The sequence below is a fragment of the Antennarius striatus genome, chromosome 6 (assembly GCF_040054535.1).
Source record: "Antennarius striatus isolate MH-2024 chromosome 6, ASM4005453v1, whole genome shotgun sequence".
Lineage (NCBI taxonomy): Eukaryota > Metazoa > Chordata > Actinopteri > Lophiiformes > Antennariidae > Antennarius > Antennarius striatus.
In genome coordinates, this window is record NC_090781.1 from 14,819,326 (window position 1) to 14,837,696 (window position 18,371).

The 18,371-nt window shown below is 43.6% G+C and overlaps 1 protein-coding gene across 1 annotated transcript in view; it reads right to left on the reverse strand.

Moving 5' to 3' along the window:
- Positions 1–18,371, reverse strand: part of tenm4 (teneurin transmembrane protein 4) — a 167,993-nt gene that overhangs the window by 39,400 nt on the left and 110,222 nt on the right. The window contains exons 18-23 of the mRNA XM_068317843.1: positions 16,498–16,759; positions 14,992–15,259; positions 14,664–14,807; positions 11,281–11,530; positions 1,286–1,518; positions 387–541 (exon numbers count right to left, since the gene is read on the reverse strand). Of these exons, the coding sequence (XP_068173944.1) occupies positions 387–541; positions 1,286–1,518; positions 11,281–11,530; positions 14,664–14,807; positions 14,992–15,259; positions 16,498–16,759 (1,312 nt within the window). The remainder of the gene's footprint in view (positions 1–386; positions 542–1,285; positions 1,519–11,280; positions 11,531–14,663; positions 14,808–14,991; positions 15,260–16,497; positions 16,760–18,371) is intronic.

The window sequence follows — 18,371 nt, forward strand, 5'->3', positions numbered from 1 at the left end:
CCAGTGCGTTTTCGAAGACAGCTATAAGCATGCCAAACCATGTGGTGGCAGTATTGAGTCAAATTTTATGTGTTTTGTTGTCACAACACACGGGCCCATAAATATGACGTCACAGAGGTTTTCGTCGCAGGCAAGACATCAGCGTTTTTAAAAAGTTGCAGATACACCGTCCACACGACAACGCAGACCCAGAGTTTTTAAATAAATCCACCTCGGCCAGCATTTTCAAAAAGTTGTGTTTTCGTTCCGGATATCTGCGTTGTCGTATGGACGGAAGGCGTAAACGTAACAAAAAAGTTGTGTTTTCAAAAAGTTCCAGCATCTTGTGGACGGGGCCTGAGAAACAGGAAGACATATACTGGCTTCCCAGGTCAGGGAGGTCATACCTGAGAGATGTCCATCACAGCATCACAACTGAGAGGTCGAGCAGAGGTGAGGTCATTGAAGCCCAGAAGAGTAGATATGATACCATTCTGATCAATTCTGCGAATCATGGTCCCATCCACAAAGAAGATTACACCGTATTTATCCACGGTAATCCCTGCAAATAACACGTCACCAGGGGACAGGAGAGGAAAATATTCATCAGTTATTTTGTAAATCTGTAAGTCATAGTAAAGCAAATAAAATAGGTTAAAATCAAGCACTTCTCATTATGATAACAATAAAGATCATGGTAATGAAAGCTAATGTGATGATTTTACTTTTATGAGTGCCAGAAAACATGTACTGTATTTAATGTAAAAACCACAATCAATGCAATCCCTTTCTCTCATGCTCACTCTGTCCCAAACAGGCAACTGAGAATGCTAACCTTATCTATGTTGAGCAAGTATTTTTCGTGAAACATTTTTTAGATATGAACATTAATTTACTGTATTTCAAAATGTACTATTTTGAACACACTGGTGTATGCCTTGCAATCCGTACATTTCAGTGGAACTTGAATATTCTTTCAGTACATGTGATTCTGAAATTCACAAATGAGGACAAAATGTAAGCATGGTCCTAGCGACTGATGCACTATCCATACACAGAAGGTACAAGATAAAGTAGATCTCTGAAAGCAGCTTGCATAACATTTTAAAACAACTGAAGCTAGTGAATTAAAGACTTAGTTTTAAAGGGAAGAGAAGATAATTTAATGCATGAAATTTAATGATCAAGCCATTTGGAGTATTGCTTTTATATATCAAGAAATCTAGTCAATTTGAGAAGGGGTAATAAAAAAGACCCCCAACTGTAATGCAACAGCACATTGATTTTACTAATATCAATACAATACCTCTTGGGGTAGTGAGAGTGGCCTCAGTGGCCTTTCCTCCATCCCCACAGCGAGTATCGTCATAAGGGAGACACTGATCACCAGTTCCAGCGACCAGCTCCAAATTCTTGGCCACATCTTTAACAATATTTAGAGACTTGACCTTGAACACCTTTCTGCTGCTGGTGTCTGAGAGGTACACAGCACTGTTCACTGGACTGGTGGCCAGATAGTACTTATGAGCAGGGCTGTTGCTGAAAGAAAGGAAAAGAGGAGGTGCACATTTTGGTGAAACTGGAAGACCTACAGTGCTTTCAGTAAGAAACATTTGGTAATACAATTAAAATGGATTCAAAATAGAGTTAGAAAGTCAACTGGGCCCAATTACAGTTTAAACAAGGAAAATAGAAAACAAGATTATCCAGGGAAAAAAATAGAATGAAATTAAATATAGCAAATGTGGAGCTAAGAGCCCAACCATAATACAGTCAGTTTAGTTGGAAATCCTTGTTGTTAAAAGAAAATGGAGATGTCATTTGCCTAAATATACTGTATATGTATATTCATACACACGGTAGGCATGTGCGAAAATACTGCGTATGTATTAATGGAAATATAGCATTTCAAATTTCTGTAATGCTGCAGGGTATCCAATATTAGGGACACAGAAACAAAAAAATAGTCTAGTGGGACTCAGTCAGCAGGATGTATTTGGACCGCTGGATGGAAATCCTAAATATTATCCTTGACCCAAGAAATCTCTGTGAGATTATCTGAAAACAACACTATAAAGCAAACAGTTCTATAGAACAGAAGCAGTTTTAACAATAGATGAAGCAAATATATCAGTTTGATCTCAAATTCCCTTGACTTTTTTTTCTAGCAAAGCACATGCAGTCTTGAAGCAATCTCAACAAACTGTGTGTTCATCAGCAGAGATTCCAACAAAGAAAAAAAATCCTATTAAGGTACCAATCAAATCAACAAAGTAACCATTCATATCCTCAGGAGGTGGCCCAACCAGATAATCAGAAAACACACCAAATAAAACATAACCTCCTTGGCAGAGGTAAAAATGAATCCTCCTGCGGTGGACAGAACCAAATTAATTTGCAAGCACAAAATAATCATCTGTTGTAAAATCAAAACAAGAAATATTATAATAAAAAGCACCAATGCTAACTGAAACCAGCTTCAGTGAATGATAAAAACTACAAGAAGGACTAGCTTTTCATTAAATTCAATCAAGACAGACCTGTCCATTCTACAATAATCACACATGACATGGACGGTGATGAGATAAGAAGCGTCCTCTTTAGAAGCAAACTAATGCGTAACGCTTTCACCAAGCTGTTAAACTTAATGGTAAAAGAACTGTCAAATAACAATGCATTAACAATCCAATAATCCATTAACTAATGATCATTTAAGGAATGACAAAACTTTTTTTTTTAACTTTAAGACTATTTTAATTGGCTGGAACCAGTAGTAAATTATATTTGGTTTTTGAGATGAAACAAGGTACGAGCAGCCAGTTTAGGAATGAATACAGCACAGTTCTGCCAGACTTCATCCAGCCTTATGGAGAAACCTGTCAGCGGGACATCATCCAAAGTGGATTAAGACAGAGTTTCAACTATAACTTTGAGGCTGTTATTACAGTCTTTGGTTGGCATGACTGCCAAAATATTACATATACATACACTATTAGAATACAACAAGGAAAAGGACTGGTGGGCTTGTAGAACTGTCAAATCCAGTACATAATTTTAAATGACAGTTGACCTTCAATGAATCAGCATTGACAGGACACTAAAGCAAACCTCAGGCACACATGTCACGTTATTCCATGTTACCACATTGAGTGATATGTCAGTTTATAGTTCATAGTCCATTCCAGGTACAAATGACTGTAGGGTTGGTTGAGTAGATCAGTAGCAAGCTTCAATAACTGGATTTCACTTTGCATTCTATCTGACACGTGTAATCAGCTGATACCTTATCAGCTTCTAGTTGCATGAATCACAGTGTTAGTCCCCCACCACGTTTGAAACTATGAGGTGTTATATGGTGACCTTGGGCTGTGGCCACATACTCTATCTATATTCACTGACATCTAGTTTGTAGAAGATAATTGGATTTTGCTGCATGCTGGCATGGCAATAGAGGGCACATAGCTAGAGTGGATGGGGATATCCTTTGTAGGGGGTCAGTGAGCATTGTCTTGAGATCACCCACCTTCCAGTCCTATCTCAAGCTCATACATGAACAAGGGGCAACCACCAATTTTATACAGATGCATGCTGTGTTTTCAGGATAAATCTCCTCTTAATATGCAAATGTGTTTGGAGTACTGAGCGCAAAGGGACAAAGCTTTGATGTTCCTAAGTATTTTTAGTTATATTTTACCATGGTTTTTTTTTCTTGTACAAGGAGATTTGAAAATATGACAAGACAGAGCTGAGCAGAGAGGGACAAAATGCAGTAATGTCTGAATTTTTTGTTTATGTGGTAATTTTGGGAATCTGGACCAATACCCAGCATTCGTTATCTTTTCATCCTCAGTTCCCCCAGATAATGTCATGACTCTATAGTAGAAAAGTTATCAGTAGTCCTTCAACTAAAACAGTTATCAGTACACAGAGATTTCCTTCACTGACACACAATAAGGAAAAAAGAAACAGCAGTGATATACTGCATTCAGGCACTAATAAAATCTTTCTTGAGTTGCTATTAGACTCACCAAACTACATAACCTTTATGACACGTGATATAAAAGGGTGTTGCACAAATAATAGGGGTGCTCTCTTTTTCAGTAAAATTCAACTCTAAGGTACCATAAACTTCACTCCGTAACTAATAATAGAACTGATCACTATAAAGTTGCATCACTCTGACAATAGCAAAAAAAGCATCTGTGCTTCATGAATCCAGGATTTCTGGCAGAATGGTTGTGTTAGACTGCAGTGGATGTAATAAGATGTGTCTAACACTATGTCTTTATTCTCCTATTAAATGCTAAAATTCTTTGACAAATGGCAATCCATAACTGCTTTAAACCAAGAGGTAAATAATAATTAATACTGAATAACTCAAAAACTGTTAGGGGTATTAACATTACTATCATTACAATGCAGTAAGACTGTGATGGAGCGGTAGAGACCGCGCCGTCCATCACCGTTCATCTTCGCTCCGCGCGCCTCTCTCTCGCGCAGGAGAGCGGCTGCAGCGGAGCTGTCATTTTTTCTGGCAGGACCGCAGGAGCGCGGTCCCGCTCACTGGTTTGCCTGTGGTGCATTCGCGGGTGAGTTGTCCACCAAACTGTCGCGGTGGTGCGTCGGGGGTGCACACCCGGCGCCCATGCGTGCTTCCTGGATGCAAATGCTCACCTGTGGATGTTGCTCCGCCCCTGGAGTGGGCCAAACCGAGGCTCTACGGAGGTGAGCCTTAAATAGCGCATTGTGGCGCGCTGTTCAGACAGGACTGTACCATTTGGTACATTGTGGAACTGATTTGTATTTTGTTGACATTTTGCTTTATGTAAACAGCCATATGAGGGGAATTTATGTTTTATTCTGTTCTGGTTTTATTTTGTAAGAGGTTTTTCTGTTTGTAGATTATTATATTAGCTATTGTAAGAACAACCCCATTCAATTAATGTTGGTATGCCAGGGGAGGGGCATGGGGTTATTTAAGGGCTGCATTTTTGTTTCATAGGTGTGGTAGTTGGAGTCGGAATAGGGATTGGTGAGAGTCGGAGAGTTGAAAGGAGCGAAAGTAGAGCAATTGGTAAATGGTTATGGTTGTGGATTTCCTTTGTAGATACTTATTTTTGTTGCACTGGGTTTTTGGTTTGGGATATTTTATTTGCACTGTAAATATTTTTTCACGAGTTATTGTGGTGTGAATAAAAACCCCACCAAAAATTGAACTGTTGCGGCTGGCCATCAAGTTATTTCTTTATGGCATACACGAACCCGTCACATTTGGTGTCAGAAGTGGGATGGCCAGCCGAAGGAGAAGACGGTCGCAACAAAGGAAGTTGGAGCCAGAGGAGGCAGAATTGGCTACCAGGGAGGAAGAAACGCAACCTTTGGGTGAGCTCATTGGTTTAATGAGACATTTTATGGAAGGCCAGCAGAGGAGAGACGAGGGGTTCCTGGCAGAGCTGAAAGGACTCCGGGCTTCGATGCCAGTACCCCAAACGGCCGAGTTGAAGCCTGCAGTGCACAATCTGGCGCCTGCAGAGGCCGTGTCACCAGCTGAAGGGTCGTCCATGAGCCTCCGGCTGGATCTACCAACACCTGCTCCACGACGGGCCCGCAGCTCTCCCATAGACCCTCACAGGATGCACGTGAGTAGCAGAGACGATCTTTACAGACTTGAGGCGAGACCATACGGCGACCCCAAAATTCCCCCATACGTGGCTGGAGAGGATATCGAAAGCTACCTCCTGCGCTTTGAGCGCATGGCCAAGACGTGGGGATGGCCGCAGTCGGAGTGGGCGTGCCGCCTGGTGCCATTGCTCAGTGGAAAGGCGCTGGAGGCCTACACAGCAATGGACGAGGAGAGGGCCCACCAGTACCCCGACCTGAGGGAAGCGCTCCTGGCCAAGTTTGATGTTTCACCAGAGACATATCGGCAGCAGTTCCGGGCCAGTATGGTGCCTCAAGGAGAGAATCCAACGGAGACTTACCACCGCCTGAAGGGACTCTATCGGCGCTGGATTCGGCCTGAGCAGCACACGAAGGAGCAGATTGGTGAGCACATCATTCTGGAGCAGCTTCTGCGTGTCCTGCCGGCCGACATTCGCACCTGGGTGAAGGAGCATGAGCCTGCAGATGGGCTAGCAGCGTCCAAGCTGGCGCTGCAATACATCAATGCCCGACGAGGAGGCCCAGCAGCACACCCAGGCGGTCCAGGTCGACAGTTCCAGGCGCAGCCCCGACCAGCAGGCAGAGGAAACTACCAGCCATCCTCGAACCCCAGCTCAGCAGCCAGTCAGCAAGGTACCGGTAAGGAGCTAATCTGTTTTTATTGTCAGCAGCCAGGGCACAAAGCCTCTCTGTGCCTACTCAGAAAGGCGAAGCTTACTGGTGCTTGTTACACTCCGCGAGCTGAGGAGGTAAAAACTGCAGCACAACGGCAGCGTTTTAAGGACGTTGTCATTAATGGACAGCCTGTGAGTGCGCTTATTGACTCTGGTAGTTTTTTAACCCTGGTACGGAGAGACTTGGTGCCCACCGGGGTGATTGACTGTAGCTCACAGGAGGACATTATGTGTGTGCATGGTGACAGGCATTCCTACCCCACGGCAGAACTGACAATTGTGGTGGAAGAGCAGCCGTATTTGATGACTGTGGGGGTGGTGGAGAAGTTGCCTGTGGCTGCCATTTTGGGATGGGACCTACCGGTGCTGCTAGATGTACTGCGGGAAGAGGGGAATGAGGACATGGATGGTGTGAAGGCTCTGTCAGGACTCGTGATCACCCGGGCCCAGGCTAGGGCTGGGGTGACTGCTGAGCAAACCAGGGACCCTTGTTTGGACCCATTTCCCACCTTGGACAGTGACCTGTTTGAGGGAGGGAACAAGGGTCCACGGAAGTCTCGCCGGCAGCGGCGATTTGAAAAACGGCTGAACTCGAGGGGGCCGGACTGTAAGGAGGGGCTTTTAAAGGACATGTGGGAGGTGCCAGAGAACATTGGGACTGTACAAAAGGAGGATGTGTCTCTGAAGCCATTGTTTGATAAGGTGGTTGCGGGGCTGGATGCGGAAAAGGGCAACAAACAGTGTTTTATTGTAGAAAATGGTGTTTTGTATGCTGTGGCTGATGGTGTTAAGCGCCTAGTGGTGCCTGTGTCCTGCCGACAGATGATCCTGCACTTGGCACACACCTTGCCCTGGGCAGGTCATCTAGGTCGCAACAAGACCTTTTTACGCATGAGTTCCCGTTTTTATTGGCCCTCCATGTATGCGGATGTTCAAACGTACTGCAAAACATGTCCCACATGTCAAAAGACCGCTTATGTGCGCCAGTCAGACCGTGCTTTCCTCCAACCAATGCCCATAATCTCCACCCCCTTTCGGCGCATAGCAATGGACATAGTTGGCCCATTGGTAAAGAGCAGTAGGGGGCACCAGTACATTTTAGTTGTGTCGGACTATGCCACGCGGTTCCCAGAGGCATTTCCCTTACAGACGGTCACTGCCCCTGCTGTGCTGCGCTGTCTCGTACAGTTGTTTTCCAGGGTCGGCATTCCTGAGGAGATCGTGACAGATCAGGGAACAAACTTCACCTCCCGCCTACTGCAGCTCTTCCACCGCCAGCTGGGAATCTCTCCAATCAAGACTACCCCGTACCATCCGCAGACGGACGGCTTGGTGGAGAGGTTCAACCAGACGCTGAAGAAGATGCTGCAGAAGTTCGTAGCAGACACTGGGCGGGACTGGGACCGATGGTTACCCTTCCTCTTGTTCGCATACAGGGAGGTTCCTCAAGCCTCCACCGGGTTCTCCCCGTTCGAGCTGTTGTATGGCTGGGACGTCCAGGGGCCATTGGATCTCCTGCGGAAGACGTGGGAGGCGCCTTCGTCTGCAGCCGGTGATCGGAGTGTGGTCCAGTTCGTGCTGGAGATGCGGGATCGGCTGGCAGAGTACCGGGAGGAGGCTGAGGTCAACCTGCGAGAGGCCCAGCAGTCCCAGAAGGCGTGGTACGACAGACAGGCCCGACACAGGGAGTTCCAGCCCGGCCAGAAGGTCCTGCTCCTACTGCCATCCTCCACCAGCAAGCTGCTTGCTAAGTGGCAGGGCCCTTACACCGTCCTCCGGAAGATGGGTCCTGTCACTTATGAGATCCACCAGCCACAGAAGAAAAAGGTAAGGCAGACGTACCACGTTAACCTGTTGAAGGAGTGGAAGGAGGCTCCTGTTCCGGTTCCTGTGGCGTCCCTGCTGGTGACGGAGGTGGACAGTGAGGGGGAGGAGGAATCGTCCCTGGCCAGCGTCAACCAGCCTGCCGAACCAGCTCTCGACCACCTGTCTGCGGTCCAGACCAACCAACTCGGCGAGGTGTTCCAGAGAGTCGCCAAGCTGTTCGCCGCCAACCCGGGGAAGACTGCTCTGGTGGAGCACATCGTCCGCCTGAAGGAGAGGGGGCCAGTCCGGCAGCGGTCCTACAGGGTGCCACAGCATCTGGTGGAGAAGCTCCTGAGGGAAGTGGAGGAGATGCAGCGCCTGGGGGTGATCGAGCCATCGCAGTCCGAGTGGTGCAGTCCAGTGGTCATCGTGGTGAAAAAGGATGGCTCGCTCCGCATCTGCATCGACTTCCGGAAGCTCAACGCCATGTCGGAGTTTGATGCTTACCCGATGCCCCGGATCGACGATCTTCTGGAGAAGATTGGCCGAGCGAGGTTCATCACCACCCTCGACCTCTGCAAGGGCTACTGGCAGGTGCCCCTGGAAGAGTCCAGTCGTCCATACACGGCGTTCCGGACACCTGCTGGGCTCTTCCAGTTCACAGTCATGCCCTTCGGTCTGCATGGAGCTCCTGCCACTTTCCAGAGGCTGATGGACCGTGTCCTGCGGGGGTGTGAAGACTGCAGTGCTGCCTACCTGGATGATGTGGTCATCTTCAGCGCCACCTGGGAGGAGCACTTGCAGCACCTGGAACGAGTCCTGAGCAAGATCCAGCAGGCGGGCCTGACACTGAATCCGGCCAAGTGTCAGTGGGCCCAGGAAGAAGCGCGGTATCTCGGCTATCGGCTGGGACATGGAGAGGTCCGGCCGCAGATGGACAAGGTGGAGGCCATCCGCAGCACTCCGCGGCCGTGCACCAAGAAGCAGGTGAGGTCTTTCTTGGGCCTGGCTGGCTGGTACAGGCGGTTTGTTCCCCAGTTCGCCACCATCGCTGCTCCGCTGACCGCCCTCACGGCGAAGGACCAGAGGAATCCGGTCACCTGGAGTGAGGACTGCGAGACCGCCTTCCAGACCCTGAAGACCTGCCTGTGTTCGTCACCTGTGCTAAGGAGCCCCGACTTCAGCCGGAGGTTCCTGGTCCAGACTGATGCGTCGGCCGTGGGACTGGGAGCTGTCCTGACCCAAGGTGCGTCAGGAGAGGAGCAACCGGTTTTGTACCTGAGCCGTAAGCTGCTTCCACGAGAGACCCGGTACTCCACTGTGGAGAAGGAGGGCCTGGCCATCAAGTGGGCTCTGGAGAGCTTGCGGTACTACCTGCTGGGGAGGGAGTTTGACTTGGAGACTGACCATCGAGCGCTAACATGGATTAACTCGATGAAAGAACACAACAGTCGTCTCACCCGCTGGTACCTGTCCCTGCAGCCGTTCCGGTTCCAAGTCCGCCATCGGACGGGCAAAACCAACGTTGTGGCGGATTATTTATCAAGGTTGCCGCACATCGTCAACCTCGGGGAGGAGAAGGATAATGTGATGGAGCGGTAGAGACCGCGCCGTCCATCACCGTTCATCTTCGCTCCGCGCGCCTCTCTCTCGCGCAGGAGAGCGGCTGCAGCGGAGCTGTCATTTTTTCTGGCAGGACCGCAGGAGCGCGGTCCCGCTCACTGGTTTGCCTGTGGTGCATTCGCGGGTGAGTTGTCCACCAAACTGTCGCGGTGGTGCGTCGGGGGTGCACACCCGGCGCCCATGCGTGCTTCCTGGATGCAAATGCTCACCTGTGGATGTTGCTCCGCCCCTGGAGTGGGCCAAACCGAGGCTCTACGGAGGTGAGCCTTAAATAGCGCATTGTGGCGCGCTGTTCAGACAGGACTGTACCATTTGGTACATTGTGGAACTGATTTGTATTTTGTTGACATTTTGCTTTATGTAAACAGCCATATGAGGGGAATTTATGTTTTATTCTGTTCTGGTTTTATTTTGTAAGAGGTTTTTCTGTTTGTAGATTATTATATTAGCTATTGTAAGAACAACCCCATTCAATTAATGTTGGTATGCCAGGGGAGGGGCATGGGGTTATTTAAGGGCTGCATTTTTGTTTCATAGGTGTGGTAGTTGGAGTCGGAATAGGGATTGGTGAGAGTCGGAGAGTTGAAAGGAGCGAAAGTAGAGCAATTGGTAAATGGTTATGGTTGTGGATTTCCTTTGTAGATACTTATTTTTGTTGCACTGGGTTTTTGGTTTGGGATATTTTATTTGCACTGTAAATATTTTTTCACGAGTTATTGTGGTGTGAATAAAAACCCCACCAAAAATTGAACTGTTGCGGCTGGCCATCAAGTTATTTCTTTATGGCATACACGAACCCGTCACAAAGACCAACATAAAAATACCTCAATTGAGTTAACAATCAGCTTCGTTCTTCCTTTTTATAAACACACAGATGCAAATGACATGTAAAAAACTTGAAATAAAATCTTGATAAAAAATTTATGAAGTTGGAAATTGCATATTACATGACTGAATGTGAATACGAATATAGGACAGCAAATGTCTTAATATGTGATATGTTAGCTGCATATATGTTTGTAAGAAATTGATTCCAAATGTCAAATTGAAATCAAATATGGACTGTCCTGTTCTCTTTAAATCAATTTAAGCAAATGTAATAGTTCTTACCTATGCCTGAAGTCTTTATTTCTTTGTTTGCCAAAGAGCAGCAGAAAATAAGACAGAAAAAGAAAGGAGAGGAAATGTTGGATGTTAGTAGATAGAATTAAAAATGGCTGTCAGTGGATAGAATTAGCAAGAGGGTCATGACAAACCGTGACATTCCTGATCTACTGAAACCTTTCTTTGCTGACTTTAGCAAAGAGATAAATCTTTTTCCTAGACTGTCTTCTCTTGAGATCCCATTACAATCTCTTCAGTCCATATCAGGGCCCAAACCCCAGCTGATACAGGTGGATGAGAGAGGCAAAACTATCAATCCAAGGCCTTGAGGGCATTTCTGTTTCTCAATCGACCTCAACAGTTTATAATCTGTGTGCAACACCATCTGAGGACATGGTCCTGAGTGAACGTTTGTAGACTACTCCTCCATTACCTCAGCTCCAGGACGCTGGTGACATTCCCTGTGGTGAAAATCCTCCTCACATAGTTGAAGTCGCCCACGTATAGACTTCCATCTGAGCCACAGGCCAGAGCCACAGGGGCCAGCAGCTTGTTTCCGTCAGCAAGGCCATTACAGCTGGGGCAGGAGATGCTGCGTCTGCGCCCATTCCCCATCACACTGCCGATTACTGGAGGCTGCTGGGAAATAAAAACATTCTCCCCATTGCCCATATGAAGAATACCTGGTAAGGGCACAGAAAACAAACAGGTAACACCTGCAACCTGTTTAGTTTGAGCAGAGTTTGAAAACCAGGCTCTATTTTCCTAAAATTATGTGCAAGGGAAAATGTAAATGTAGTTCACATGAGATAGTGACAGTAGGTATGGCCCAAAGGGTTACGGTGCATTTTAACAGGTTTTGTAAACAGATGTGGCCTAAAACATGAGACAGTTAAATCTGCAGCTTTAATTATCCCTGACCAGAGCAAACCTTTCTACTATGAAATATAATATAAATGCATCCAAACCAGGTTCTCCTTGCATTCATAGCAACAAAATAAAGAATATACAGCGATTTGCAAATATATACACTCTTTGAACTTTCCAACATTTGTAATGTTACAACTACAAGCATAAACATAGTTTATTGGAATTTTATGTGAAAGGCCAACACAATTATAAAGAACAAAGAAAATAATACATGATTTTTTTACAAGTAAAAAATTGAAGTGTGGTGTGCAAAAGTATCCGAAAGGAAAGAGTAATGCTCAACTGCAAATCTACCAAAACATGGCCATCTACCTAAAATTACAGGCCTAAAATAAAAGAATACTGATCAGAGATGCAGCAAAAAGGCCCATGGTGACTCTGGACAAACTGCAGCGATCCACTGCTCACATGGGGGAATCAGTCCATAATACAACTATTAGTCATGCACTGCACAAAACTGGCCTTTATGGAAGACTGACAAGAAGAAAGCCATTTTCAAAAGAAAACCATAAGAAGTCCCATGTGCAGTTTGCTAGAAGCCATACAGAACACACAGGCAACATGTAGAAGTACTTGTAAAACGCTCTGTGTGGCAGAAAACTAATACTGCACATCACTCTGAACACACCAACCCTACTATCAGACATGGTTGTGGCAGCATCATGCTCTGGGAGTGCTTCTATTTAGCATGGACAGGGAAGATGGTCAGAGTCAATGGGAAGATAGATGGAGTCAAATGCTGGTCAATCTTGGAAGTAAACCTGTCAGCAAAAAAAGTTCACATACCAGCAGATCTGAAAACTGCCATATACAAATGCTCTCCATCTAATCTGATTGAGCTTCAGCTATTTTGCGTAGAAGAATGGCTGAAAAATTCAGTCTCTAAATGTGTAAAGCTGGCAGACATATCCCAAAAGACTTGCAGCTGAAAGTACAGCAAAATATGGTTGAATACTTTCGCACACCACACTTTTCAGTTTTTTATTTATAATAACATTTTAAATCATGTATAATTTTCTTTGTACTTCACAACTGTGTGCCACCTTGTGTTGCTCTTCCACATAAAATTCTAATAAACTGAATTAATCTTTGTGGTCAAAGTTTAAGAGGTATGAATACTTTTGCAAGCCACTTTACATTATTCAAATGATGTTACTGAAAGCAGATGATGTTTTGTTTCATCATGAATTCACAAAAATCCTCTCATCCGAAAGGATGCAGACAAAAACCTTGTTATTAAAGAAAATTATACTATATTACATTATACTCCTGCCTTTACAACATAAAAAAATAAAATGTGCTACCATTAGTTGTAATTAACTCACCACAGTGAATTTGCATTCAAAAAATGACATTTAGGTATGCTTACATGTACATAGTACAAAAACAAGCACAAATATCAACATCTGGTGATTTCAATGTCTGTATGTGTACTTAAGTGAAATGAAAGCATGCAAATTGTTTAGCTTGCCTATGTTAGTGGGTAAAAACACAGGCATAAATTTCCACCAATACAGGGACAAAGAAGAACAATATCAGAGCTGTAAAAGTTTCAGACAGGTAAAAACAAGAGCTCAACCACTTGCTCAAATGATAATGATCCAAATTTGTTGTACCCCATGAACCCACCTTTCAAGTTCCATGAAAACTTTGAACATTTTCATTATTGCCTTGTCGATATTTTACTACAAAATTTTCAGTGGAATGACGGCAAGTTGTAGGAGTTACTTAAAGTAAAATGTTTCAAAATGATGACAAAAATAAACCTAATTATTAGTCAACATCTGACTCCCTGTTGGCTTTAGTTTATGGATGCATTGGAGTTTTTCATAGCTCATAAAATCATAGTCAAACTGTCTTTGTTGAAGGTAAAAATTAGTTGCCTTAGTTGACCTAAATGGTGCTTGCCTTTTTACTTTCACCAGAACTGTACCAGAAATTGACCATATACACATAAATGTTTTGGTTCAATTAAAAGCCAACTTCCTTTTTGTAAAAATATTCATACTGTACAGGCCAGTCAAAGCCTTCACAAGCTTTCTGCTGCCAAAGAATGTAATCATATTTGAGATTCAGCATTAACATGTCTGAGGTAGTTTTTCTACTTCTCATAGCATTTGGCCTGATAGACCTGAGCTTTCTGAGCAGCACAACATTTGGTTTATCAGAAATGATCAGCCAAGCATCCACTCCTTACGATGTGATCTAATCTTGGGGGCTGCTGCTGCTGGGAGTAGCAGACTGACAGCAATTAAATTAAGGATGATTTTAAAAAGTCTGGGCATGAACAAGACATGGAGGTGCTGAAGGAGAGGATGGGCTTCCAAAAACTGTATAGTGAAGACGGTCAGGGGACAAGCAACAACACTCTCCTGCCTCTGGGGAGCATATCAATTCTCAACAAATTTAGTCCAACAGATTAAAGCATCATGTTCTTGAGCATTTTTCAGGTAAGTATGTCTTCAACTGATTATTGTTACTGAACACAAATAGACCATAATGACATCGTGGTGACAGGCATTGTCTAAAATTATTTAACTTTCATTCCTGCTCGTGCCTTTCAGTATGATTTTCCTGGTAACAGTAAGATTATGCCATGACAAAGTCAGACCTATCAAGCTGTTAATTACACAGAAAGCTTGTTTCCAATGCAAATAAAAGTAAATGTCTTCGTATTTCATAGTACGGAATTAAGGTAAAACAGTGATGCTCTGTAGTCTTTTTGTCCTATGAATACAAATTCCTACAACGCCAGCTTCAGTGTCCAACTGACAGAGATAAGTTTAAAAAATGACAAACCTGTTAAAATTCATACTTTCTCTGTATATACATTTTAATGAAAGAGTTGTGAAATTGACTGTAAAAATGGGTTTCCAATTGACTTACCACTCTGAATATTTAAAGCATGGTGCTTGTCTACAGTCCATCCACCCAGTTTGGAAGCAGTGGTTTCATAGCCCTGTAGAACAGCAGTCCTCTTCTCCCATAGAATGAGGTCTGGACATGATTCATATTCAAAACCCACAGACACTAAGGAAAATGACAAAAAAGAAAAAAGTAGGATGAGAAAAAATGAGACAGAAAAGCAAAAATGTGCCTTTAGGAGTGTTATAGATTAGCACCTAAAACATAAATACTGTATATGTATTAGAATCAGAGTCTAGAGCCACACCTTATAGACAAAAAAATTATTACTTTTGATCTAATCACTTACCAAAAGCTTCAGACAAGCCATAGACCTTTTGACTGTAGACATCGGCTTTATCCCACACAAAATCATACAGGAGGTTTGGGGCAGCAGGAAACCACTTTCTGAATAACCTGCCTTCCACAGCCACCATGAGATGAACCTTCATCAAGTTGAAAGGTATTGTGGAGTGTGTGAGAGTCACCCTCAGTATAGACTTGTAACCTGGAGTCCTGCTGCTTAAGTAGCTGAGTTTCATATCAGTCCCTGGTATAGAAACTTCCTCCTGAAGAGACTATGGACAAAAAAAAAAAAAAAGTCAAAAAACAAAAAAAACAAACAAAAGAAAGCTTAACAGTGATAGAAAGCACACATAAATCCTGAAGCAAGCTGGCAGGACATTAAAATTGTTGTAGTTTTGCTCTCTGCCCTGCATGTCTTTATTTGTGTAGATTAGTAATCTTTGTCATTCCTTTGCTCAGTGGCCACTAAAACCTTTGTGACACATTTTTAAAGACTTGCTGCCAACTAAATATAAGACCCCTATGGTAAGATAAGAAGTATCAACTAGAAAACACTTCTTGTGTTTCAGGGAATCCGATGAAAACTATCTTTATTGTGTATTCCAGTGAGTATATTTCATAATTGATTTAATAATGGCAAGTCTTTCATTAGGACAGTAATCTTCCCTGAAATCCATATGACAATGGCATCAAAGGAGTGCCCTTGGGCTCATGGCTTGTGCAGTCAGATAATATATGGCATAATAAAAGTACATCTAGGAAGAGAATACATCATTGCCTTAGACATTTGCACAGAGTACAGACCTGCAACCTGTGAGCCATTCAACAGTGACTCAGACTTTATAACATGTTCACATTTAGGATCAAAGGTTGATACTAACAGTCTGATTGATCAGCTCCTCTGTTATAATTGAGTCTTCTAGGATCATCAAGCTCCACAGAACAAGATACAATGAAACAATTAATACATCTATTCAGAGTCAAACTGGCATTCATTTTCTGTGGCATTTTACTTTTATTACAAACTACTTCCTTCATAATAAGGTGCACCTGCAGTATATCTTGTCAATTCATCTGCATTCCCTTTGATGAGATTAACAGTAAACTATGTAAAGCCCTTGTATAGTACTGTGACAATTCATCTCCTACAAACTGAAAGTACTGAACACTAAATTCAATTAAAGAATGGAGGATAGAGGTAGAGGTAGAGAAGGGTATAATGTTGCATGCTAGCCATATAGTAGCAACACATTCAAGTGCATCCACAAGCAATTGGAAGTGCCTCCATCAAAAATAAATATGTACTGTATATAAATAGAAAAGATGCAGTCGTGAAGTACAAAACCAAATTATTTCCATCATAGCAAATCATGAGCCAGATTTACTACTACACATGTACTTGATGAATAGTTTTCAGAGTCTCTACCAAATGTGTGGTATGAATCATTTGCAGGAGACACCCATGTGAATCACAGCCTGCAGAGTCTGTGAAAGGATGCAGCTTGGTTACCTGTATTTCAGGCACAATGGTCCGCCTTTCAGAGCAAGAGCCAGCAAAAGCAGTGAGAGGGGCTGGGGACACCACAGGGCTGGGCCTGGTGAAGCTGCTGAGGTCACAACTAGGGATGTCATTCTCCTCATGCCGCATGATGATGGTGTCCATGACAAAGAAGCGTCCCCATGGTAACCAGAGAGTGTGCTCCTGAGTGATGAATGGAGAACGCTCAAAGTGCAGGGCTACAGCTATTCCCCCATTGGTCACCAAGTCAAAACTGGAACACAGATGTGCACAGTGTTAGAGTATGAATGGTGTACACATGGAACAAAAATATAAATGTATGTATTAGAAACACTGTGAAACTCCCTTGTTATAAATGAATGTAATCTGCTGTGTACAGGAGATTAAACCATGCCACGATTTTCTGTGAATATTGTGTCTATTTTCTAATGAAGTGTTATTATAACAGATCAAACCGTATTAAATTCATGTTTTAATAAATGAGAGCTGTCAAGAAAGGATAATACTTTACTATTCAGTGTTATCTTTAAGGCTCACGAAGACAGAACACAACAGGATGAATAATCAAAATCCTAGAAGCATATCTCGTAATTAATGTACTAATGTGTAATTCATATGAAGGATATAAAAAGGAAGATGCAGGCTTAATGTTTAGGCCAGCTTCACCCCCATATAATAGACTGCCTCTGTGCTCATATTCATATGTGTGAAAGAGAGAGATTTGTGCTGAAGGATAGAGGCAGCTGCTGTTTCTCTGTTGATCCCTTAGATGAAGACTGTCCATTCTAACATCAGTCTAAAAGCCTTGCAATGCAATCTCATCCGCTGCTGCATTTAAGGGCCTCTGCCTCTGCTATGACCTTAGTAAATTTCAGTAGAAAGACTGTACTTGGAAAATTTCATAAGCTCCACCGGCTATACAGTGACAACAGTATGCCTAAACCTTTTGTTGCTTTTGTCACTTCTCTGTAAGAGCCAATTATCACTCGATCACCCACAAGCCCCCGGGATGAAGTTTTATCCTCACAAGGGAACCTTTCCAAATTACAGGTAAGAAAGCTGGTCCAGATAGTGGCCCCTGAACTAACGTCCCTCATGGTTTACGCTACTATAAGAATCTGCTCAATCTAACATGATGCAATGATAAATAAAGCTTTGTTTTGCCCTTGGCTGGGTTTAAGTAGACAGTCCCTCAGTATTGAGGCCACAGAGTGAGTGGGGGATGTGATAGTGGTACCCTTGTGTTGCTGTGATCCATTAGTACAGATACACTTGCTTCAATGAGTCTGCATGACACCCTTGGAGGCTGAAGTCTGCACACTCAAAACACTTCTGGACAGATACTCATGGGTAGCATAGCCAATCAATGAAGTGATGCATTGGCTGTTATCAATCATGACAACAGCTTTAAGCCATGTGACAAAAGATATTAAGCTACCTACTACAGCCTTGCTTGTGTATGGCCTCAGGATACGCATCAAACTTAAAGAGTTAACCCTGCCAGTGAACTCTTAGAAAGTACACTATCACTTCCCGGTCAATGTAAAATAGTAATAAAATGTTCCTACTTGCTGTCAAAGTAATTTTCTAATGAGCAAATGTTTGTAAGAATTAATAGGGATAGTATACATGCTCAGATAATAGGTGTAGCTGTATACAGTATGTCTGTATATTCCTCACCAAAATTAGGACTTTTGTTACATATTCAACTGGATAGTTTTGTCTAATAGCAGCCACAATAAAACACAACTTTATATAACTATACACAAACAGACACATGCACATACGCGTGCACACACACACACACACACGTTTTTAATTTTTTTTAAAAACATTTTCACAGCTCTATTGGATCTTGCACACAA